Consider the following 22,197-nt stretch of genomic DNA (forward strand, 5'->3'; position numbering starts at 1 on the left):
AAGGCCATGGAGGTATTTGAACCCAAGGATGAGAATTTTAAATTCGAGGTGATGCTGGACCTTGTGCCAATGTAGGTCAGCGAGCATAGGGTGATGGGTAACGGGACTTGGTGTGAGTTAGGATACAGGCAGCAGAGTTTTGGATGAGCTCAAGTTTATGGAAGGTGGAAGATGGGAGGCCAGCCAGGAGAACATTGGAATAGTTAAGGTAACAAAAGCATGGATGAGGGTTTCAGCAGCAAGTTTGAGGCAGAGCCGGAGACGGACGATTATAGGAAGGTGGAAGTAGGCGGCCTTGGTGATGGATAAGATATGGGGTCAGAAATGAGTGCCATCAGTGCCAGAGGTTCCGACCTTCGGATGTCATGTTAAACCGAGACCCTCTCTGCCTCTTCACATTTGGAAGAAGAGCAAGGAGTTCGCCCAGCATGCTGGTCCAACATTTCTCCCTCAGTTGACATCACCAAAATAGATTGATTTCAGCCATGGCTCAGTGATAGCACTCTCACCTCTGCGTCTGAAGATTGTAGGTTCAAGTCCCACTCCAGAGATTTGACCACCAAATCTAGGCTGACATTCCAGTGCAGTACTGAGGGAGTGCTGCACTGTTGGAGGTGGAGTCTTTCCAATGAGACATTAAACTGAGGCCCTGTCTACCTTACCCACGGTACTATTTGAAGACAAGCAGGGGAGTTCTCAGTGTGTTCTGGCTAATGTACCTCAATCAATATCACTTAAACAGATTATCTGACCATCATCACATTGCTGTTTGTGGGACCTTGCTGTGTGCGAATTGGCTGCTGTGTTTCTCTACTTTACTACAGTGACTGCACTTCAAAAGTATCTCATTGGCTGAAAAACGGTTTGGGGCGTCCTGAGGTTGTGAAAGGTGCTATAGAAATGCAAGTTCTTCCTTTCTTACCAAATGACTTTTTCATTTCTTTTGAATGCTTGAGTTGAAAGGGACAACTCAAAATGATATTTGTTTTTCGAGGTTTGGAGGCACTGACACATGTTAACCTCTTAGTCTCCCGAGAAATCTGAAAAAGGAAATACAAAAAGCCCAGACTGACTGGATTAATCAACACAATGATTAACGCTCTAAAGTTTGTCTAACCTACACCTGTACAGCGGCTGGTGGGTTGGGAAAGGGGCGGAGTATGTGCCTTTTGAGATGTGTTGCCCTGCTCTAGAGATAGATCTCAAAACTGTTCAGGAAATAAGCAATTAAACTACAAAACACAAGCACCTCAATGAATCACCCTTTCTTCTAAATGTTTTTTTCTCCAATTTGCTCCTAAAAGTACTAATTGTTGCTAAGGTGCAGTTCCAGAGATAACTCCCACACGCATGAAGGAGTCCAAGATGCTTAATGACCTTCGACCCAGGGTTGGGGTTGGGGCAGCAGGCACAAGCCCTGCCCTGGGCCTTTAGGGATAGAAAGTGGACCATTAGGTATCTGTCATCGAAGACAATGAGTGCCTGCAGGCTATTTGACCATGGAAGGTGTCACAGCTAACCTGGTCCCACCTTCACCCATAGGGACACGCACACAGGTAATCTGTGTGTATTTACCATGTTAGGAATCTTACAACACCAGGTTATAGTCCAACTGTTTTATTTGAAAATCACAAGCTTTTGGAGGCTTTCTCCTTCGTCAGGTGAGCGAGTGTGGGATTCCATGGAAGGTTACCGCATTTATAGTCAGAGAACAATACCTGGCGATTACAGATAATCTTTCCAACTGCCCGTTGTTAAGGCAATCAAAGTGTTCAGACAGAGTGATGTTACCTACTTTCACATCATATTTACCATGTTGTTATTTTGTTAATATTCTCTGACTATTAATACCTTTATTCCCAATGCTGTACCTCAATGATGAACACCACCAGCTCTCCAACAATAAACTCATCAGCCCGCTGTTTGCATTAGGAGTTCAAGAGTTTAAAAAAAGTCATCAGTGGAGTTCAAGAGGTCAAAAAAAGTCAAAAGTCACAAGTGAATCAAACATTATTATTTATTTAACCAACGCTAGAGGTCAGCACTTGGTTGCTGATGGTAAAGGAGGCCACCTGCTGTTTGTGCGGTGTATTTTTAACTTTATATTCTGTCTTTTTCTTCTTTCAATAAAGAGTGGGAGGGGGCTTGGAGGTTATGGAACCAGAGGACAGAAGAACATAAAAAATAGGAGCATTCGGCCATACGGCCCCTCGAGCCTGCTCCACCATTCAATAAGATCATGGCTGATCTTCGACCTCAACTTCACTTTCCCGCCCTATCCCTATGTTTGTTGATTCCCTTAGCGTCCAAATATCCATCAATTGGAATGTAGTAATGATCAGTGTCTGTGCGATCCTACAGGCAAATTTCAGTGATAGACTGCCTGCCCTGTTAAAAATGCTCGGCTCTCAGCCAGCATGCTACAGTTAGGATTGGGTTTCCCTTGTTCTGCCCCTATAGGATCAGGGCGGGACATATGCCCATCACCCCAAACTCGGCCAAGTTTTCTGGGTCGGGGTCATTAAGCATCCGTGGCGGACTCCCTCCAGCAAGTGGGAGCAAGCCAATTACCACGTGGAGTAATGCTGACAATACTGCAGCAGGACTGGACCTGCAGCACCATAAAAAGACACTTGAATTTATATAGTGCCTTTCATGACCTCAGTATGTCCCAAAGCATTTTACAGCCCCTGAAGTACTATTGAAGTGTAGTCGCTGTTGTAATGTTAGGAAACGCGGCAGCCAATTTGTGAACAGCAAGGACCCACAAACAGCAATTAGATAATGACCAGATAATCTACTTAGTGATGTTGGTTGAGGGATAAAAATTGGCCAATGTTTCCATCCCTGATCACTATCCAGTGTAGACATTGGGTGAGTTGTGATGTACCCCAAAGTATAATAGCTAGCCAAAACTGATACTCTAGTGTCACACATGAAGAATGGCCACTCTGTCAAGATACTGGCAGGTGCCCAGCGCCTATAGAACCGTATCCCAGCTTGAGTCAGCACCTTCAGGACAAATCCCTCTTTCTAAACATTCATTTTAAATGCAGTGATGCACTCGTCTACACCTACATTTTTAATATATATTGTTTTTTAAATTCCAATGCCAGCAAGCATTGTACCTGTGCACGGAACCTCACTTCCTCTGGTTGGAAAGCAGGGTAATATAACCCTGTCCTAAAATTTAACAAAATAGAAAATGCTGTGAATACACATCTGCAAATAGAAAGATGGTTCAGGTGCAGGGTTTTTGCCAGAGTTCAATTTGAAACTTTAACCCATTTTGTTTTCTGCTGTACCTTTCTAGCATTTTCTATTTTTAGTTCTGTTTGCAGCATTTCCAACTTTATATTCTTTGTACGAAGTTTTGCTGTTGCCTCAAAGCACTCTCAAACAGGTATTGGCTGGTACCAAAGTGGTACCTGTGGTATATTGGCTGCATCATTCATCGCTGTCCAGAATTGGGATTTGCGACGTCAATAAAGTAAGCCTTATTTGTGATTTATTTCTCATTTCAATGGGAGCTTTAGCTTTGGTTGAAGGAAAAGGACAAATTATACCAAGAGAAAGAGCGTTTTATGAACCTGGATAACAGAAAAAATATTTTAATCAAAAGAAAAAAAGGAAGAGAGTTAAAAAAAAGTGAAAAATAATAAAGAGAGAAAGAGGGGAAGAAAGAAAGGGAAAGAGAAAAAAGATGTAGAGAGAGAGAAATATAGAAAGGGAAAGAGAGCAAAAGAGAGAAAGAAAAGAGAGAAAAAAGACAAGTAGAGAAAGAAAAATAAAGAAAGAACAAATTTACATTTATTTAGGACCTTGTCATATCCTCTGGTCATGCCAATGCTCTTTACAACAAATGAAATACTTTTGAAGTGCAGTCACTGTCGTCATTGAAGATTCGTTGTTAAATTAATTTAATGTAAAATATACAGTGACATTGATAAAATAAAATAATTTTCTTTGACAGTTCGCTGGCATATTTTTTCCTCAGGACCCCTCTGTATCTTTTATGATGATGTGCTTGTCAGTGTTTGGTTCTGCTTAGCTTTCATTCTTTTTCTCAGTTTTTCCCTCTCCTGAAGGTTGCGTTCTTCGGATGGGGCCCATGGTTTGCTGGGCATCAGGCGATCTTCCTGTACCTCACCCAATTGGCTACTATTCATCTGTGAGCCTAGGCAACAAGTGCCTGCAAGCTATTCAACCATGGAAGGTGTTGTAATCAAGCCTGCCCCCTGTCATCACCCAGTGTCCATGCAGATATGCGCACTGGTAAGCTGCATGTATTTACCATTTTGTTGCTATTCTCTGATTAAAAGACAAAGGTTAAAAGTCTCAAGTGAACCAAACATTATTGTCTAATTAGTCAACACTAGAGGTCAGTGTTTGGTTGTCCGTTTGTTGTTGGTGGTGGTAACAGTTAAACAGGCCATCATTTCTCTTCTTTCCTGGGATAAGGTTCTGTGGCATCTCCGGTACCTCACCCAAGTAGCTATTCATCATCTGTGGGCATAGACAATGACCGTCCGCAAACTATTCAACCATAGAAGGCAACACAAGTGTGCCAACTCCTGTCCTCACTCAAATTTCACATGGGGCACTTTCCAGCAGGAGTTACTGGATAGAGATGAGAAGCAGGAACCTTAGCTGATTTTTCTACCCACTAGTCCAGGGCACCCAGGGCAACTGTACTGCCCCCAGTTGCTGCTCCAGCTAACTCAGCACAGACCAGGACTCAAACTGATCTGTGTGGATTAGTGCTACGCTGGACTGTGCATTTAGCAACTAGACTATCGGCTGTGGTCTAGAAGTACGCTCTGATTGTACACAGTGGAATAGTCTCAAGCTTCGCCTGATGTTGGTTTCATGAAGTTTCATTGGACGAAGGATACTGCCCTACGACCTACCTTCCTATCCATGGTGTCACTGGAGAAAACTTGATGGTGTCAGAGTGGGCCGAGCCCCACACAAAGTGGGGGTCCCCAGGTGATGAGATAGGTGACCCAAAAATATCAAATCAACAATCTTTATGTTTACATGCCTGTGTTTAGAGACCGGCAAACATATTTTTCAAGACCCTTTAACGTGGCAAAAATATCCCTTTAAGAGCAAGAGCAAAACCGCAGTGCAGTTGTTGAAAAAATTTTAAAAAGTGATCTGGTTAAAAGTAGTAGTGAAACAGTAACAAACAAAAATTGGGATAAAAAAGAGAAAACTGCAAAGGTTAAAAGTATGAAATAAAAACAAAAAATGCTGGAAATGCACAGCAGGTCAGTCAGCATCTGTAAAGAGATAAAAGCAGGTTAATGTTTTAGCACGGAAAACCCACAGTAGAACTTTGGGCAATTGCTCAGTGTCCCAAAGCATCTTTATTCAAGCAATAAAAACACGCCAGAGATGGACTGCAATAAATAGAAATATTTATTATAACAATATATATGAATTTGTGATAATGTTACAAGTATGGGATGGCAAATTGATTCCTGTCCCTTCATCCTCCATCAATACTGGAATGTTCTGAACTGCCACTACCGTTTAAAAAGATTCAATAAAACTAACTGGCCTATGCCACAGAGTTTATGATACTGTTAACTTTCATGCATTATGCTGAAATAAGAAAGCTCCCTGCGATCAAAAATACAGCTATTTGAATGCTGAACAGTCCTTGATGGCTTATAATAAATCATTTCACAAAATTAAAAACTGCTGGGATTCAATAAATACAGAAATTAAAATCAGCCACTTTTGGCAGATTTGCTTCCACTCTGTAGGCCCCTGTGCCACCTACCACTCCCAGGCCGAGGAAGCTGGCACTCAACCCACTGCCAGGTCTCTGTGCCAGTACTGCTCTCTAACTTACTGCTGGGAGGTGTGGAAGAGCAGTCAGGGAGGAATCAGCATCAGTCTTACCTTCCCCCCCACTCAGTGCCTGCTTCTGACAGGGCTGCCTATGGTTGGCAAATTACCATGCAGGAGAATCGTGAACGCCAACCCATGGCCAGTTACTCCACGCTGTGGCGTGACAGTAGCCTTGGCATCCTGCCCACTTCAGGCCTCTGGGCACGAGTGTAATCGTGTTAACAGATTTTTAAAATAAGCCATAATGAACTGCAACTTTATCATAGGCGACAAGGGAGCAATTAAAAAAAAACAATTATTTTAAAAAATGTAGGTTTAATGTTAGTTTATTAAAATATAACTCAAAAAGAAACTATAACAATATGAACAACACTTACAGAAGTCGACTTGCAATAACCAGAATCACGAGCACTAACTAGTAGTTAGGTGTGTTTCAACTGAATTATGAAACTGAATCAAAAATAAAGGTCACTGAAGGCATTTTAAAAATGTATCAATAACAATCTGTAACACCAACAATTTTTTCTTTTTTGTATTTTTTGTGTGCAAAGGTTAAAATTATATTTTTACTGCTCGATATTTTCATGCATGGATGTTATAAACATCAAGTGCTCCCATGTGGAGACAAAACTGTGAATTCTCAGTTTGGTTTATTATAAATAAAAGAATCATCATTCCACAGAGATACTTTTTATGATGGTATGTTTAAAACAAATTGAATAGTTTTTTTTTAGCTACAGGCTTTTTAATACTTTGCCTTCTTGTTCGTCGTCACTGTGGACCATCTCCACTCTTTGTGGCTGTGATGGAGCAGACATTGGGGTTGTGAAGACATTTTCCAGGGCTCCAACGTCCAACTGTGGCACGGAGTTCAGGTACTCTTCTCCTCCCAGGCTATTAGAGTGGGGTCCTTCCTCGATGCTGCTATTGCTCCTGGAGTCTGTGTTGCGTTGACAGTCGTCTGGGTACTCCCTAAAAGGGTAGTCTCTATTCAGCGCTGAGAACATAGCCTCATGCTTCTGGTATCGGTCTTCATAGTAGCCCAGGCATTCAGACATGCTGTTTGCAAAATCACCGTAGCCATAGGGTGGTCTGCTGTAAGGACAAGTACTGTAGTGGGAAAGCAGATAGAATCAGTGCGATGTTTACTGATAATTCATGGGCACTGACTATCGGACAATAGATAGTAGGAGCATAGAGTGTGTTACAAAGGAGCAATGTAACAAACAGTTTGGAAGACATTTATAAACCAAAGCTTAGCAGCATCATTTCAACCCCTAAAGTTGTTGTTTGCCCTCCAATTTTCACCTCTCTTCTAAAGACATTACCTAGATCTTCCACTTGGCCGTTATGCAGGCTGAAATGCAGGTGGGACTTCCACCCACGTAACAATGTGCCCCTGAGCCAGACCGGTTTTCTGATCCAAGGCTCATTAAATCATTTTGGTGCACTCCCCAGCCTCCGCTAGTGGTTACTCCTGGAGGAGGGTCGGAATTTGGCTGCGGCAGGCCTGGCACAGCATAATGTGGCCAGTAGGCTCCTGGGCTGGGCACAAGGCTGTTCATTTTAAATGCAAGGAACGCCCAGGTGTCAAGAGTTGCCAGGAAGCAAATAACAAAAATGACACCGTATGACATAATCCCATCATTTGCAAAGTATTTACATATGCAAGCACATATTTGGGCAGATGTATTCTGTATCCCCCACCCCCGTCACTTCTGCCGGGAAATCCTGAAATTGGCCCAAGCAAGTTGCTGCAGAGAAAATTTCCACCACATTCTGCTGGAGATATGCCGGCTCCTCGGTGTAAAATGTGTCTCTAGTGGAAATTCTTGGCCAGTGCCTTTTTGTTATTGAGACACCAAGGTGAAGCACCAAGCCCCATCGTGCAAGACATCACCAGGGTTGAAAACAGTGATGGATGAGGAGGTATATAGAGAAGTAGTGATAAGATAATGCCAAGCTTTGCTTTTGAAAACCTAAGGAAGGTAGGGGGTAGGAGGAAGGGCAGACTAAGGAGGACATGGAGTGCCATCATTCTGAGGTTGTGGGAAAGAATTATGTAGAATAGAAAACTGTGTCTTGATTTCAACTCAGTGGAGATATATAGAAAAGAAAGTTCAAGAGTAGTGACCATAGAAGAGCAATACAATAGGGAATGGTGAGAAAGGATGCGAGAGGGAGAGAGAGAAAAAATGAGAAGCGCTGCGGGCAAAGGTGAGAGAGAAATTGTCGATCAGAAAAAAAACTTTTTCTTGTATTCTATCTGGGAATTGGAGGGAAGTGCTAGTAACATCTCCCCAGATACTGGAGAAGTACTTGGACTTTATAGGAGCTAAGAATTACTTTGGGGAAAAGAAGTGGCACAAAAGAAGAATCCAGATTTTTTGGGGGGCAATTTTAGCAATAGCGGAGATATGGGAGTTCCAATTGAGGTTGGAGGAAATAGTGACACTTGAAGATGAATAAAAACTTAAGGTAAAGCTCTGAGAGACAGGAAGAAACTGTTGGATAGATTTTGGTCTTTTCTGCTGGACATTAAGCATCTTCTAGGCAAAGAGCAGAAAGGAAAATCTGGTGAGGAGATTCGCACACCCCGAACAGAACCCACTTGCTTTTCCTTTCATTAATTTCAAAGGAAGGAAAACTTGACCAGCTCTGTTAGACCGCACCTGGAGTACTGTGAGCAGTTCTGGGCACCGTACCTTCGGAAGGACATATTGGCCTTGGAGGGAGTGCAGCGTAGGTTTACTAGAATGATACCCGGACTTCAAGGGTTAAGTTACGAGGAGAGATTACACAAATTGGGGTTGTATTCTCTAGAGTTTCGAAGGTTAAGGGGTGATCTGATCGAAGTTTATAAGATATTAAGGGGAACAGATAGGATGGATAGAGAGAAACTATTTCCGCTGGTTGGGGATTCTAGGAGTAGGGGGCACAGTCTAAAAATTAGAGCCAGACCTTTCAGGAGCGAGATTAGAAAACATTTCTACACACAAAGGGTTGTAGAAGTTTGGAACTCTCTTCCACAAACGGCAATTGATACCAGCTCAATTGCTAAATTTAAATCTGAGATAGATAGCTTTTTGGCAACCAAAGATATTAAGGGATATGGGCCAAAGGCAGGTATATGGAGTTAGATCACAGATCAGCCATGATCTTATCAAATGGCGGAGCAGGCACGAGGGGCTGAATGGCCTACTCCTGTTCCTATGTTCCTATGTACTCACTAGATTTTCTTTTTCGCACTTCATCCACGTGATGCTTGACATCGGTGGTAAAGACAGACATTTACCCTTGTGTATTTGAAAACTTGAAAATAATAAGATTTTCACTGCCTCATTGGAGTGATTCAGTCATTGCAATGCAAGATGATTGGAGGTTATGTACACTGAGGGTGTGTGAGTTGAAGAGTTGAAGAAATGTACAGTGGAATTATCTGCAAAAGAACGAACAGGGCTCGATGATGATGGACCAATAGTTATTATGAATAAAGAACAAAGGGGGTAATTTTAACCCCCAAGAACGGGTGGGTTGGGGGGGGTGAGAGTTGAAAATAGTTGTTTTCTTGGGTCGCAACTGCAAAATTTTCGGATTTTGCATTCCCAGTGGTACTTTTACCACCCACATTAAACCCGGAAGTGGAGCCGGGTTGCGGTTGCGACCCAAAAAAACAACTATTTTCAACTCCCACCCGCCCTCAACCCACCCGTTCTTGGGGGTTAAAGTTACCTCCAAAGTGTGGGAGTGGACAGAGTTCTGGGGAACCTATAAGTTAATGAAAAAAGAGTCAAAAGATGAGCATCCTAAGGACAGCACAAACAGAGTGACTGAAGATAGCCATGAACATAATTTTGGTAGGAGGCAATACGGTAGCAAGGAGTTCATAATGCCAAACTCTGTCAAAGGCTTTGGAGATGCCCAAGGTAATCACAGATAACTCACCAAAATGTTCAGAACAGAGTGCCAAAGGAGTGTAACATCAGCAACAAGATCACCAATGGTATGGCCATGCTAAAAACCATCATCGATTAGGCCAGTACTTTTATGGTGATGGATAATTTGAGAGTTAACATCAGCTTCTATGACTTTGGAAAGCCATCTAAGAGCCAGTGGGGACAATTCTCAATTGCTGACTTCCCGTTTCTTACACGAAAAACAGGTGTTCAGCAGTGGGAATTCGGGGGAGGAGCACCTCGGACATCCGTAATGCAATTTTCAGGCAGGTCTGTAAATGCACGTACAGCATGCCATCCAAAACAGACTGTAGGCTACTTACATATGCAAGTCGGGGGGTATCATGCTGGTTGTAGTTTGCAATTTTCATGCACCATGTCTGTGCATTTGTACCAGGTGGTGACCAGCAGTCCTAAGAATGGCATGGAACATTTTTTGAGGCAGGAATGCTCTTCCTGGCCTCACAAAAATACTGCAGCCTGTTGCTAGCAGGTGTGTCCACCTCCCAGAGTGAATCCCCACCCCCTTTTATTGCTGACTTCTGGCGCGGTTCACTCATGGAGCCACTGGATTTTCAGGCCCGGCTTTGTGGTGAACTACCTGGTAGAACTCACTGACCACTTGGCAGCTCACCTGAATGATGCTAATTAGGCCCAAAAACTGAAAATGGTTCAGGCCCCCCCTAATGCTAGCTTCGGGCAAGCGGCATGGCCGCTCCGCTGGCTTCGTGCCAGCTAAAAACTGCCCCCATTGGGTGGTAGTTGGAAGGCGAACAGGGATCATCTTTATTAGAGTCTGGATGAACGTGAACGAATTTCTAAGGAGAATGTAAGGTGGACTGAGTAAGAAACATTAGTTGTCAGGTTTGGCACAGTGATAGCAGTCTCACCTCTGAGTCATACGGTCATAGATGCAAGTCCCACCCCAGAGACTTGAGTACATAATTTAGGCTGACACTCCAGTGCAGTATTGAGGGAGTGCTGCGCTGTCGGAGGTGCCATCTTTCGGATGAGACGTTAAACTGGGGTCTCGTCTGCCCTCTCAGATGGACGTAAAAGATCCCATAGCATTATTCGAAGAAGGGCAAGGGAGTTCTCCCAATGTTCTGGCCGATATTTTTCCCTCAATCGACATCACTAAAACAGATTGTCTGGTCATTATCTTATTGCTGTTTGTGGGACCTTGCTGTGCGCAAATTAACTGCTGCTTTTCCTACATTACAACAGTGACTACACTTCAAAAGTACTTCATTGGCTGTAAAGCGCTTTCGGATGTCCCGAAATTGTGAAAGACGTTATATCATAGAAATCATAGAAAGGTTACAGCACGGAAGGAGGCCATTTGGCCCATCGAGTCCGCGCCGGCTCTATGCATGAGCAATCCAGCTAGTCCCACTCCCCTGCCCTATCGCTGTAGCCCTGCATATTAATGCAAGTTCTTTCTTTTCTCATTGAGGAGGTGGCATGGGACAAGGGTAAATTCAGAAGCACGCATATTGAGGACGATGGGAGATACCATTGGCATCACAGGTCTTATTGGAATCCAAAGAGTAGAAAATTGACTGACCTAGCAGACAAAAAACATGATGTTCATGTTGGTCGAACAGAATGGAACAATGGAAAGAAGTCTTTACTAAGATCATTGCTATTGGAGTTGTAGGAGAAAAGTGAGACAACAGGGTAGCTGTGTTAATGCTCATTGGAAATCACTTTGCATCGATGCAAAAATAATAGTCTAAGATAATATTAAATGTACTCTGTGGTGTGTTACTGAGCTTTCCAGATCAAGAACTGGGGAGGGGAGATAAGGATACCAATCCTCATTACTAATCAGTACCTTCTCCCCATACTGGAATATGTGTGTGCGTGTGTGTGTTTGGATGTTGGGTTGAGAACAGGATTGGGTACAACTGTGATGCCCTCACATGCTCAAACAGCCTGCTGTACTCAATGTCTACACTCACACATGAAGAATGGCTACTTGGGTGGGGTCTCTGAAGGCCACTGCCACATTGTCGAACTGTACTAGTCACCGCCTTGCGAGGAAAGATAGGAAAATGGTGAAAAAAATTAGAAAACTGGCTGAAAGAAACAAAATAAAATGAAAAAAAAACTAAAAGTTTGGTTGACTTCTGTTGGGAGAATAAATCTGCTATACTTTAGGCTTGTTTTCAGATAGATGATGTGTAGCCAGGTGGTGAGTCATGCTACAATGTGCTTTTGTAGGGTGACAGAATTTGATTAGCTAGTGCAAAGGTCTTGGAAAAGTATTGAATGTATATCAGTAAGTTTCCATTAATCACAGGACACTAATTCCTTGTTGTGGTTGGCTACTGCATAGTATAATGGTCCTTTTCTAAAGCTCTATTTCAGTGGACTCAATATTTCTAGTCAGTGGGTAGATTACTTCAAATAAGCAAGATGTAACTGTCCAAGGGATTCACTGATAAAACTGGCCATTCTAAGAATGAACATAATTGATTAAAAGCAACATTTCTCCAGGAGTTCTGCCAATCTCTGCCAGAGAATCTCCATGGAAATTCCAGCCATTCTTTAACTTTACATACAAAAGTAATGTCCCCCAGAGTCTGTATCAAGCACTCTGAAGGCATGTATAACATAGCTAACTGCAAAGTGAAGCTTCCTCTACTCTGCCCCAAAAATGTTCCTTAGCCCGACCTCATAAGATTGACCACCAATGTACTAATGTTATAATTGCAAATTCCACATCAGCCATCCATGTGGCCTCTAAGTGAGATTGCCAGTTAGTGTCAAAATGGGGCAGTTCTATGTGCCATTGCCATGATCACTAGGGGCTGGGTTGAAACTGCCCAAACTCATTTCTAGTAGGACCCTTATAGTTGGTTTCAATTCCACGTCCCAGAGATTAAAGCCCACTGCGCCACCCAGCTTCCTTAATGGTTTTTTTTGAACATGTGGACATTAGGGTTGATAATATGAATTGTGTGCTGGCCATACCCACAGGACTGAAAGCTGACCTCACTCCATAATGTGAGGTCAGCTAACTTAAATATTTGGGGGCGTTCCCAGTGGGTATTGCATGATGCACTGGGAGAGCACCATGGTTGCGAGGAGGGTGTTATCAGGCAGTTGTTAAAAGGGTGCTGACTGCCTTTAAAGATGTGCTGGGCCCTAAACATCCTGAGGACCTGCTCCGCTGGTGCAAGTGCGATGGAGCAGAATCCCCAGTCACCCTAGCCCGATGCCAGAAACCATGCCCCAAATTCCATTTGCACGGCCAGGCAGCTGTACTGTGCCTGAAAGGGTGCTTCAGTGGTGGCTTCCCCAATTTGGCCACCTGAGATGGAACATCGCACAGATGGAGGTGCCCCCAGATTTTTTTTAGGCCAAAAAATAAGCTGACCCAAAATTAGTGTTCGCTTCCATTGGAGCCTTGGTCCATGCAGACTAAGTTAATCAAACCCTCCAGGATCCATTATCTTAATCTAGTCTAAAGGTCTCAATAAGACTCATACCAGCAATCAGTTAGAAGATCCGCCCATACCCTCCCCCACCAAAACCGGAATTTAAAGGTACACTGCAAATGGGATGGAATCCTGGCAAAACCAGGTTCTTCCCTAAATTCCTGGTCCCCGGGCAGAAATCTTGCTTTCTGTTCTCGCCGGCCCCAGGAATTTCAGGGCCTTGGACTTCAGCAGCCTCCATGAGAAATTTCTCATGTGGATCAAGTGTTAGAAGCTATGGGCAGTAAGTCTTGCAGCAAGAGGTGGCCCTATATGGAGGAGGCGGTCCAACTGGCATGACAGAAGCTTCAACTGTTTGAAGGCTTTCCTTCAAGCATTTGTTGCAAACAGGCACTCAGCGTCTGGGATGCTAATCTGGTGCTCCAAGTACATTATGCTGCTTGCCGTTAACTTACGTATAAATTGGGGCCTCAATGAGCCTTGCAAACAGTATGTTGGCCCAATTGTGTAAGGTCCTTCTGCACACATACACATCTGAATCACTAGGCACTCTAACACACTAGGTTATGTCCTGCAACAACTTATTTCCAGCTCTCACTTGGTGCAACGTTTCTGCGTAAATTAAATTCTAAGCATGAAGATATTACAACTCTAAATCTGATTCTACGTACCTTGAAGGGAAGTAGGGTGGTCCAGGCAAGAAATAGGGATGGTGAAAAGGAAAGCGGGCAGCAGCTCCAAACAGATTAGCAGCATGTCCCATTGGTGGATGCTGGTAAGCATGTGGATGTGGAAGAGTTGCTGAAGGTATTGGTGGTGGATTTCTGGGGCAGCTGGAAACAGTGGGTATCTCCTTTTGTGCTGGTACTTCAGGTATGGTACCTCTGTTGTGGCTGTTATTAGTTTCACTAGTAGAATTTCTTTTGCCAACATCCACTGACATTGTAGGTATCCTTTGCTCTGCACAATTAGACACTGAACTTGGACCAGGAACCTCGTGATGGACCTCATTCCTACTGTGTCCTGGAGGGCAAGTGGCTGGCACAGTAGGGTGGCTGGATATGCTTTGAGTAGGCAGACCAACCTGGACGGGATTTGTTTGTGGATAAAGTATAATTGAATTTGGACGAGGACCTTGAGCGACTGGCATGCGCAGAGACTGGCTTTGACCTGCTGGAAAACCAGGACATCACACATTATAGGACAAGGCATTATTAAAGCTTTTGAAATATATTAAATGGTTTTACAGCTCCAAATTATAATAAACAATATTGCCATCATCAAGAATGACATGAAATATTTTAAAACAATTAACACTAAATAATTCCTTGACCTGAATACTTATGTTTTTCAATATCGTTCCACTTCATTCAGTCATTCTGAAGGTTTCAGTTTTACAGGCCAAGGATGTTGCAACTTGGTGGCACTTTTAATATTGTCCCATTCAAACTACATCACCGGTCCCCAGTTATGGACTACTGCCAATGGCTGGCTGGCATGTTAATCAAGATCCCTTATAAAATCCAGTGTGCAAAAGGGACACAGGCTAACCTACCTGGTCGTGGAACGTCACAATGTTATATTGACAGCCAAAAAAATCTAACGATCATCGATATCCGTGCAGCAGGCAGCAACAGTAGCACAAGCCAATACCACTTATCAGCAGACCATAAGCCTCTATGCAAAGCTAACCCACTATCACTCTGTACACTAAATTGCAGTTTTGGTTCACAATGGCAACAGTGTATAATTATGTTTTGTAACTAAGAACAATTACAATAAAAGTTATGTAAATAGATAACAAAGTATCATTATACAGTTCTAAACCAATAGAATTATATAATTACATTTAGCTCACTGGTGTCTTCCTGAATTCCTGTAGGATTATGCTGCTTTCCTTCCATGTTAGAGCTGTATTTAACTCCTCCTTTGTTGTATATTATTCTCTTTCCAGCATTTTAAAATCTATTCACATGGCTATTACATCCTCCAGCTGTATCTTCATGAAAGTAGTTAGCATATTGGAACTCTGGACCTCAGCCTGTTTTGGTCAGCCCTGTGAGAGGCTGTCCTGCCTCAATGTGACCCTTCTGATGGAGGATCCCAGTTGAAATTTAATTGGTCTTTCCCTTTAACATGCTGACTGACCTGCTGTACAATTCAAGCATTTTCTAGTTTCATTTCTGAATTCTAATATTTGTGACTTTTCATTTTATTATTGCATTCGACTTCTTGAAGTCCCATGCAGCGTTTTGGAAGTGCTGTTTGCCTTACACCGTGACTTTCTACTAAACCCAGCTCTGCAGAGTTCCATGGGTGTGATGTGATATTTACAATACAAAGAACTAATCATATAACATATATGTGATGCAGTTGCAGGTGTTCATTGCCCAGTCAGGTCATGTAAACATCACATTAGCATGCTATGTATGTAATGGAATTTTCTTTGAAATATCATCACTTTCATTTAGGGCTGCCGACTCTGGTTGAATGCTACTCTGGAAGTTTCATCACATGATCTCCTGCCTCCAACCACCCGACCCCCACACCTCCATCAATGGTTATCCGACACATTCATCCTTGATGTGTAACGCCTTCCCCACGGCCAATTGGAAAGCAATCAAACTCTTCATTACCCGATTGAATAAGTCTTGACTGTCAGTCAAACAGCCTTTCTTCCCATCTCCAATATTTGTATAACTAATAAACTAAAGTGTTCAAAGAAAATGAGAAAAAAAACATCAATTTTTTTAATGCCGTTATGATTTTTCTCCTGGATTGCTCACAGCAGTGTCCTGGAGATTAATCTTTAATTCCTGGAGACTCCAGGACAATCCTGGAGGGTTGGCAACATACTTTCACTGCACAAAATTATATCTCTTGTCAATACAAATTTGCATAATATAAGTCTTTTTGCAGGTATTTGCTTCATGGAAGGGGAATGGTACCATGCACAGTCTAATAAAGCAGTCCATTGCTGCATTACATGCTATTGGTAAGATTGTTTTGTTGAACCTCCCACAAGATAAAAACTCAAGACATGTTGCAGTTGCACCTAAATATTTTACAATATTTTAGAAAGTCCATACAGAGTAATAGCAGAAATACTTCCCATAGTGCTTTTCCTGTTTGTGGCATTCCCTGATAATGTTTCCATCAGGAACCTTGATTTGGGAATACAATAGAACCGTAATTATCCATAAGAATTGCAATGGGAGTTGGGGTTTAGTTTTACATAAACCAGGTAAAATGCAATTGACTTTTCTGACACTGGATTCTTGACCCAGTGGGATAAGTAATTATTAATTGGATGTACATGATAGAATTTATTTACCATGGAACTCTGATATTGAGCTTTTGGTCAAGTGACAGCGGAAGAAAAGGTTGTTAGGTCCAGCAAATCATGGTTCAAATACAGATTTGCCCATCAGTATGGAGTATGCTTCGAATATTGGCAGACTATAGGAAGCTCCACTGTCTCCGCAAATCTGGGCAAATTGACTTGTGTTCATTTTCAAATTCCTCCATGGCCTCTTCATACTCTCCCTGAGCAAAATCCTCTAGCTGTAAATCTTCACATACGTCTTCTGTTCTTTCAACATTGGATTACTCCTTGTTCCTCATTCCTTCCACTTCACCATCGGGGGGCCATTCTTTCAGCCAACATGCTCTTGCCTTTTGGAAGTCCTCTAAATCCCTCTGCCTTGCCAACTCCCTCCATGCTTTCAAGAGTCTAAAAAGACGTATCTTTGACCATGCTTTCTCCTCCCTCCCTCACCCCCACTCCACCAATTCCTATTTCCCCTTTTTCTGTTCTGCTTGGTGTCTGCCTCAGGGAAGAAGAGAGAGTTACCTCACAATATTCCCTAGTGAAAAGCGTGCAAACTGTATTGGTATGCTGCTTGCTGCACAATACTGCCATCAGCATACAATTCATAGTGGGCTTGATGAGGAGCAACAGCAAGGAAATGGAAGAGCAGCAGACTTGCCACTGCAGCCAGCGAGACAGGAGCTTTGAGTGAGCTCTGCAATCGTGCACAATAAACAGCAGAATACAAGAAATACAAGAAGTCTGCCCTAGGGCAGGTCCTAACACAAAGCTCACACATGGGACTCTTGAGCCACTTACTAGGGAAGAATAGCAAACGTGGTTTCCCGTTGCCTTCCTCACGGTTTTTATCTTCGGAGTGCCTTCTTGTAGGTGGGCTGCACCCAAGGCTAAAGAGCTCCACCTACCCTTATAATGGGGGTACACCAACATCCATCGGACACAAGTACCTCCACTGGGCGTCACGCTGGTCTCCGTTCACTGGAGTTGTCTGGAGTAGGGCCTGGATACAACTCTTCTGACTCAGGCAGGAATACCACCACTGAACCGGTGGTCACTCCGCCAGACGCAAGTACCCCGCTGGATGTCAACCTAGTATTTAGAGATCATACGCTAGTCTCTACACACTGAGGCTGTCTGAGGTGCGGCTCACACCTTCACCTTCTGACTCAGAGGCGGGAATACTAAGCCAAAGGCTCACTCCATGTTCTAAGTGATATAATTTTATTTAGTGAATGAGTGCAAATGGTGTAACAGTGCATGTAGTGTGCGTCTTCAAGATGCTTTTCTGTACAGTGCACACGTGGCCGATGACAGTTCTGCGTAACCTACATTCCCCACCAGAGATCAGATGCAATGGGGGAAAAATTGGATAGGGCCTATTATTGGGCGGGGATAGCGCGATCCACTATTACCCCGTGCCCAATGACCCCTGCGCAGGCAGGATGAGACTTTTGTGAGGCCTAAGGTCTTACCTTCAAGCACTGTTCCGAATCAGTGTTGACACGTGGATTCAATGCAATCCGTACTTTCCTCCAGCAGGGGTGCCCCAATCTCTTAAAGGCAGGCTGTCTCTCAAAAATCTCTTAAAGGTAGCTGGTACTTGTTATTTGCTGAAAATAACAGTCTGCTATCTGCATGGAGTCTGAACGGAGGTCAGACATCGCACATGCAAAACACAGTTGCTGCTCCCATCCCTATGTTTACAAACCGATGAGTTATGTTAAAACATTGAATAAAGGTTGCACACTACTAAATTCCACATACTAAATCTGCATGGCAGACCTCACCAATCTGCCGATCTGAGTTTGTACCAAGCCTGTGAGTGTGCATGCACCAAGCTTCTCTGCTGATGCACGAGAGGCCCTGGTGCAAGAGGTAGACTGAAGGAAGGACATCCTATATCCGCAGGGGGTGGGGGCAAGAGGCCCTCCAGACATATACGCAAAAGACAGTGGGAGGCAGCAGGGGATGAAGTTCATGCCAGGCGCACAGCATCATGAACATGGATGCAGTGCAGGAAGAAGTTCAATGCTTTGACATGAGTGGTTAAGGAGAGTGAGGTCAACTGTCAAGTGGCGTCTCTTACCAACTGCACATGCACTACATCCCCCATCTCCCACATACCAATAAACTCTTTCCATCTGTACTCAACTCTTCCAATCAGATGCTTCCTCTCACGCTTATACATTACCACTGTTCAAGCCGCCCACCCACAACTCACAGGCCACACTCACTGGAAGCTATTCAATCAGGAGAGGCACATCACCCAGACACACATCCCGATTTCTTGCAGGAGAAGGTGGCACATATCAGGAGGCAGCAGGTGGCAGTGGCATTTAGCTCCTCGAGCCTGTTCCGCCATTCAATGAGATCATGGTGGACCTGTAACCTAACTCTATATACCCGCCTTAGCCCCATATCCCTTAATACCCTTGGTTCACAGAAGTCTATCAATCTCAGATTTAGAATTCACAATTGAGCTATTATCAACCGCCGTTTGCAGAAGAGCATTTCAAACTTCTCACACCCTTTGCGTGTAGAAGCATTTCCTAACTTCATTTCTGCATATCTTGGCTCTAAATGTTAGGCTATGTTCCCTAGTCCTAGTATTCAAGTACAGGAGACCTCCAAAAACAGTTACAAATGTCTCAGCAGCCAGAAGCAATAATCCAGCCACTAACCTGTAAATCCTGCATGGTCCCTTTAAATAGCGCTTGTGGGGGCCCTCCAGGCACTCTAAGACATGTTCAGATGGTCGTAGTTAAGATTGTGCGTTGAATTGAGTGTTAAGTCCCAAAATGGTGTTCATCACTTTAAATCAGCGTTGCACACTGTATCCATTTTCTCCTTACTTTATATGCTTCCAGACTGCGGTATTTGTGCACGCGCTAACTCCTATAACAAGGCTGCCTCCGGCGCACGTCACACTGGAAACATGCGTGCGCAGCCAAGACGCCATCTTGGATGTTGGAGAGGCCGTGTAGCGCTAAAACAATGGGCGCCCATTGTGTTTTAATTATTTTTTTTATTTGTGAAGTTCCATATACAGCTTCCTCCTATGTCCTATTTCTTAGTGCTCAATCAGCTAAGTGAACAGCAGTGGTGCTTGGCTGCTCAGCCAGATTCCTGGTATTTACAAAACCGGCTATCTGCATTATCTACCAACTCTGACAGATCTGCAACAGTGTCCTGCACTGTAGTTGCTGGGTCCGCATTGCTTTCCATGTAGGCTTCCGCAGCCAATTGTGCAGGTCTAGGTGTTAGTACAGAATTGCCACAGAATTATATTCACTTGTGCTTCTGCATCTATGTCACTGCTGGAAGCCATCTCCTCACAAAAGCCAATGAGGTACTGGATGTGCTAAAAATTGATAAAGAGGCGGTACTAGAAAGGCTGGCTGTACATAAACTAGATAAGTCAACCGGTCCAGATGGGATGCATCCTAGGTTGCTGAGGGAAGTAAGGGTGGAAATTGCAGAGTTGCTAGCTATAACCTTCCAATCCTTCTTAGATATGGAGGTGATGCCAGAGGACCGGAGAATTAGAAATGTTCAAAAAAGGGGGTAAAGATAAACCCAGCAACTATAGGCCAGTCAGTTTAACCTCGGTAATGGGGAAGCTTTTAGAAATGATAATCCAGGACAAAATTAATAATTACTTGGACAAGTGTGGATTAATAAAGGAAAACCAGCATAGATTTGTTAAAGGCAAATCATGTTTAACTAATTTGATTGAGTTTTTTGATGAGATAACAGAGAGGGTTGATGAGGGCAATGTGGTTGATGTTGTGTAAATGGACTTTCAAAAGGCATTTGATAAAGTGCCACATAATAGGCTTGTCAGCAAAATTGAAGCCCAAGGAATAAAAAGGGCAGTGGCAGCATGGATACGAAATTGGCTAAGTGACAGAAAACAGAGAGTAGTGACGAACTGGAGGAAGGTATACAGTGGTGCTCGCCAGGGGACAGTACTAGGACCACTGCGTTTTTTGAAATATATTAATGACTTGGACTTGGGTGTACAGGGCACAATTTCAAAATTTGCAGCTGACACAAAACTTGGAAGTGTAGTAAACAGTGAGGAGGATAGTAATAGTCTTCAAGAGGACATAGACAGGCTGGTGGAATGGGTGGACACATGGCAGATGAAATTTAATGCCGAGAAATGCGAAGTGATATATTTTGGCAGGAAGAATGAGGAGGGGCATTATAAACTAAATGGTACAATTTTAAAGGGGGTACAGGAACATATGTGCACAAATCTTTGAAGGTGGCAGGATAGGTTGAGAAAGCGGATAAAAAAGCATATGGGGTCCTGGGCTTTATAATAGAGGCATAGAGTACAAAAGGAAGGAAGTTATGTTGAACCTTTATAAAACACTGGTTTGGCCACAGCTGGAGTATTGTGTCCAATTCTGGGCACCACAATTTAGGAAGGATGTGAAGGCCTTAGAGAGGGTGCAGAAAAGAGTTACTAGAATGGTTCCAGGGATGAGGGACTTCAGTTACATGGATAGACTAGAGAAGCTGGGGTTGTTCTCCTTAGAGAAGTTTGAGAGGAGATTTGATAGAAGTCTTCACAATCATGCCGGGTTTAGATAAAGTAAATAAAGAGAAACTATTCCCATTGGCGGAAGGGTCGAGAACCAGAGGATACAGGTTTAAGGCGATTGGCAAAAGAACCAAATGACACGAGGAAAAACTATTTTACGCAGCGAGTAGTTATGATCTGGAATGCGCTGCCTGAAAGGGTGGTGGAAGCAGATTTAATCGTGGCTTTCAAAAAGGAATTGGATAAGTATTTGAAGGAAAAAAATTTGCAGGGCTACAGGGAAAGAGCAGGGGAAAGGACTAACTGGATTGCTCTTGCAAAGAGCTGGCACAGGCTCGATGGGCCGCATGGCCTCCTTCTGTGCTGTAACCATTTATAATTCTATGATTCTACTTCCACTTCATCTGTGCTCCACTCTGTGCTGCCTCTTTCTGATCACTGAGTAGCAGTCGTGAAGTATGTGTATCTGAGCTGCTGATTTATTCAGACTTAGGTAGTGACTCATTGTTATGGTGAATGCTCCTGATTAGCTGAACTGGCAAGATCACTGCCTTCTCCATGCTCTGTGAAGACAACAGATGGGAAATCATTATTATGTAAGTCCACTTATCCATTGGCTATTGTGTTTTCATTATATGAAGTAGTAAGTACTTGTGTATGAAGTTGCTGATGTTACATATAGTACAAATCATAGAATACATGATTTACACTGTACATACCGGGTGTTCTGTGCTGACATTAGTAGGACCAATGGTTTCCAAAATGTCCCTCCACATTGGCCCATATGTAATGTTCATATATTGCCATCGCCCTTGTGGCCTGTTCAACTCCTTGCCCTATTGTTCATTGAAAGATCAGCCTTTGAACTTAAGAGCAATGTGAATTAATAAGAATCCCATGGGCCACCTAATGTTACATTCATTAATGTGACTGAGCAGATACATACAATTTTTATTCATGGCTTAAAAAAGTTAACATTGAAAGGGTTTTGCACATATGTCTCTCACAAGCAAATGTATTAAGACAGGGTAACAATCTTGTCTTGTCAAA

The 22,197-nt window shown here is 43.2% G+C and overlaps 1 protein-coding gene across 1 annotated transcript in view; it reads right to left on the reverse strand.

Annotated features, from left to right (window-relative positions):
• Positions 1-6,596: 6,596 nt before the first annotated feature.
• The window catches only part of LOC137332229 (transcription factor SOX-30-like), a 41,111-nt gene continuing 25,510 nt past the window's right edge, over positions 6,597-22,197 (reverse strand). The window contains exons 5-6 of the mRNA XM_067995922.1: positions 13,936-14,434; positions 6,597-6,972 (exon numbers count right to left, since the gene is read on the reverse strand). Of these exons, the coding sequence (XP_067852023.1) occupies positions 6,597-6,972; positions 13,936-14,434 (875 nt within the window). The remainder of the gene's footprint in view (positions 6,973-13,935; positions 14,435-22,197) is intronic.

The sequence above is a fragment of the Heptranchias perlo genome, chromosome 14 (genome assembly GCF_035084215.1).
Source record: "Heptranchias perlo isolate sHepPer1 chromosome 14, sHepPer1.hap1, whole genome shotgun sequence".
NCBI classification, from domain to species: domain Eukaryota; kingdom Metazoa; phylum Chordata; class Chondrichthyes; order Hexanchiformes; family Hexanchidae; genus Heptranchias; species Heptranchias perlo.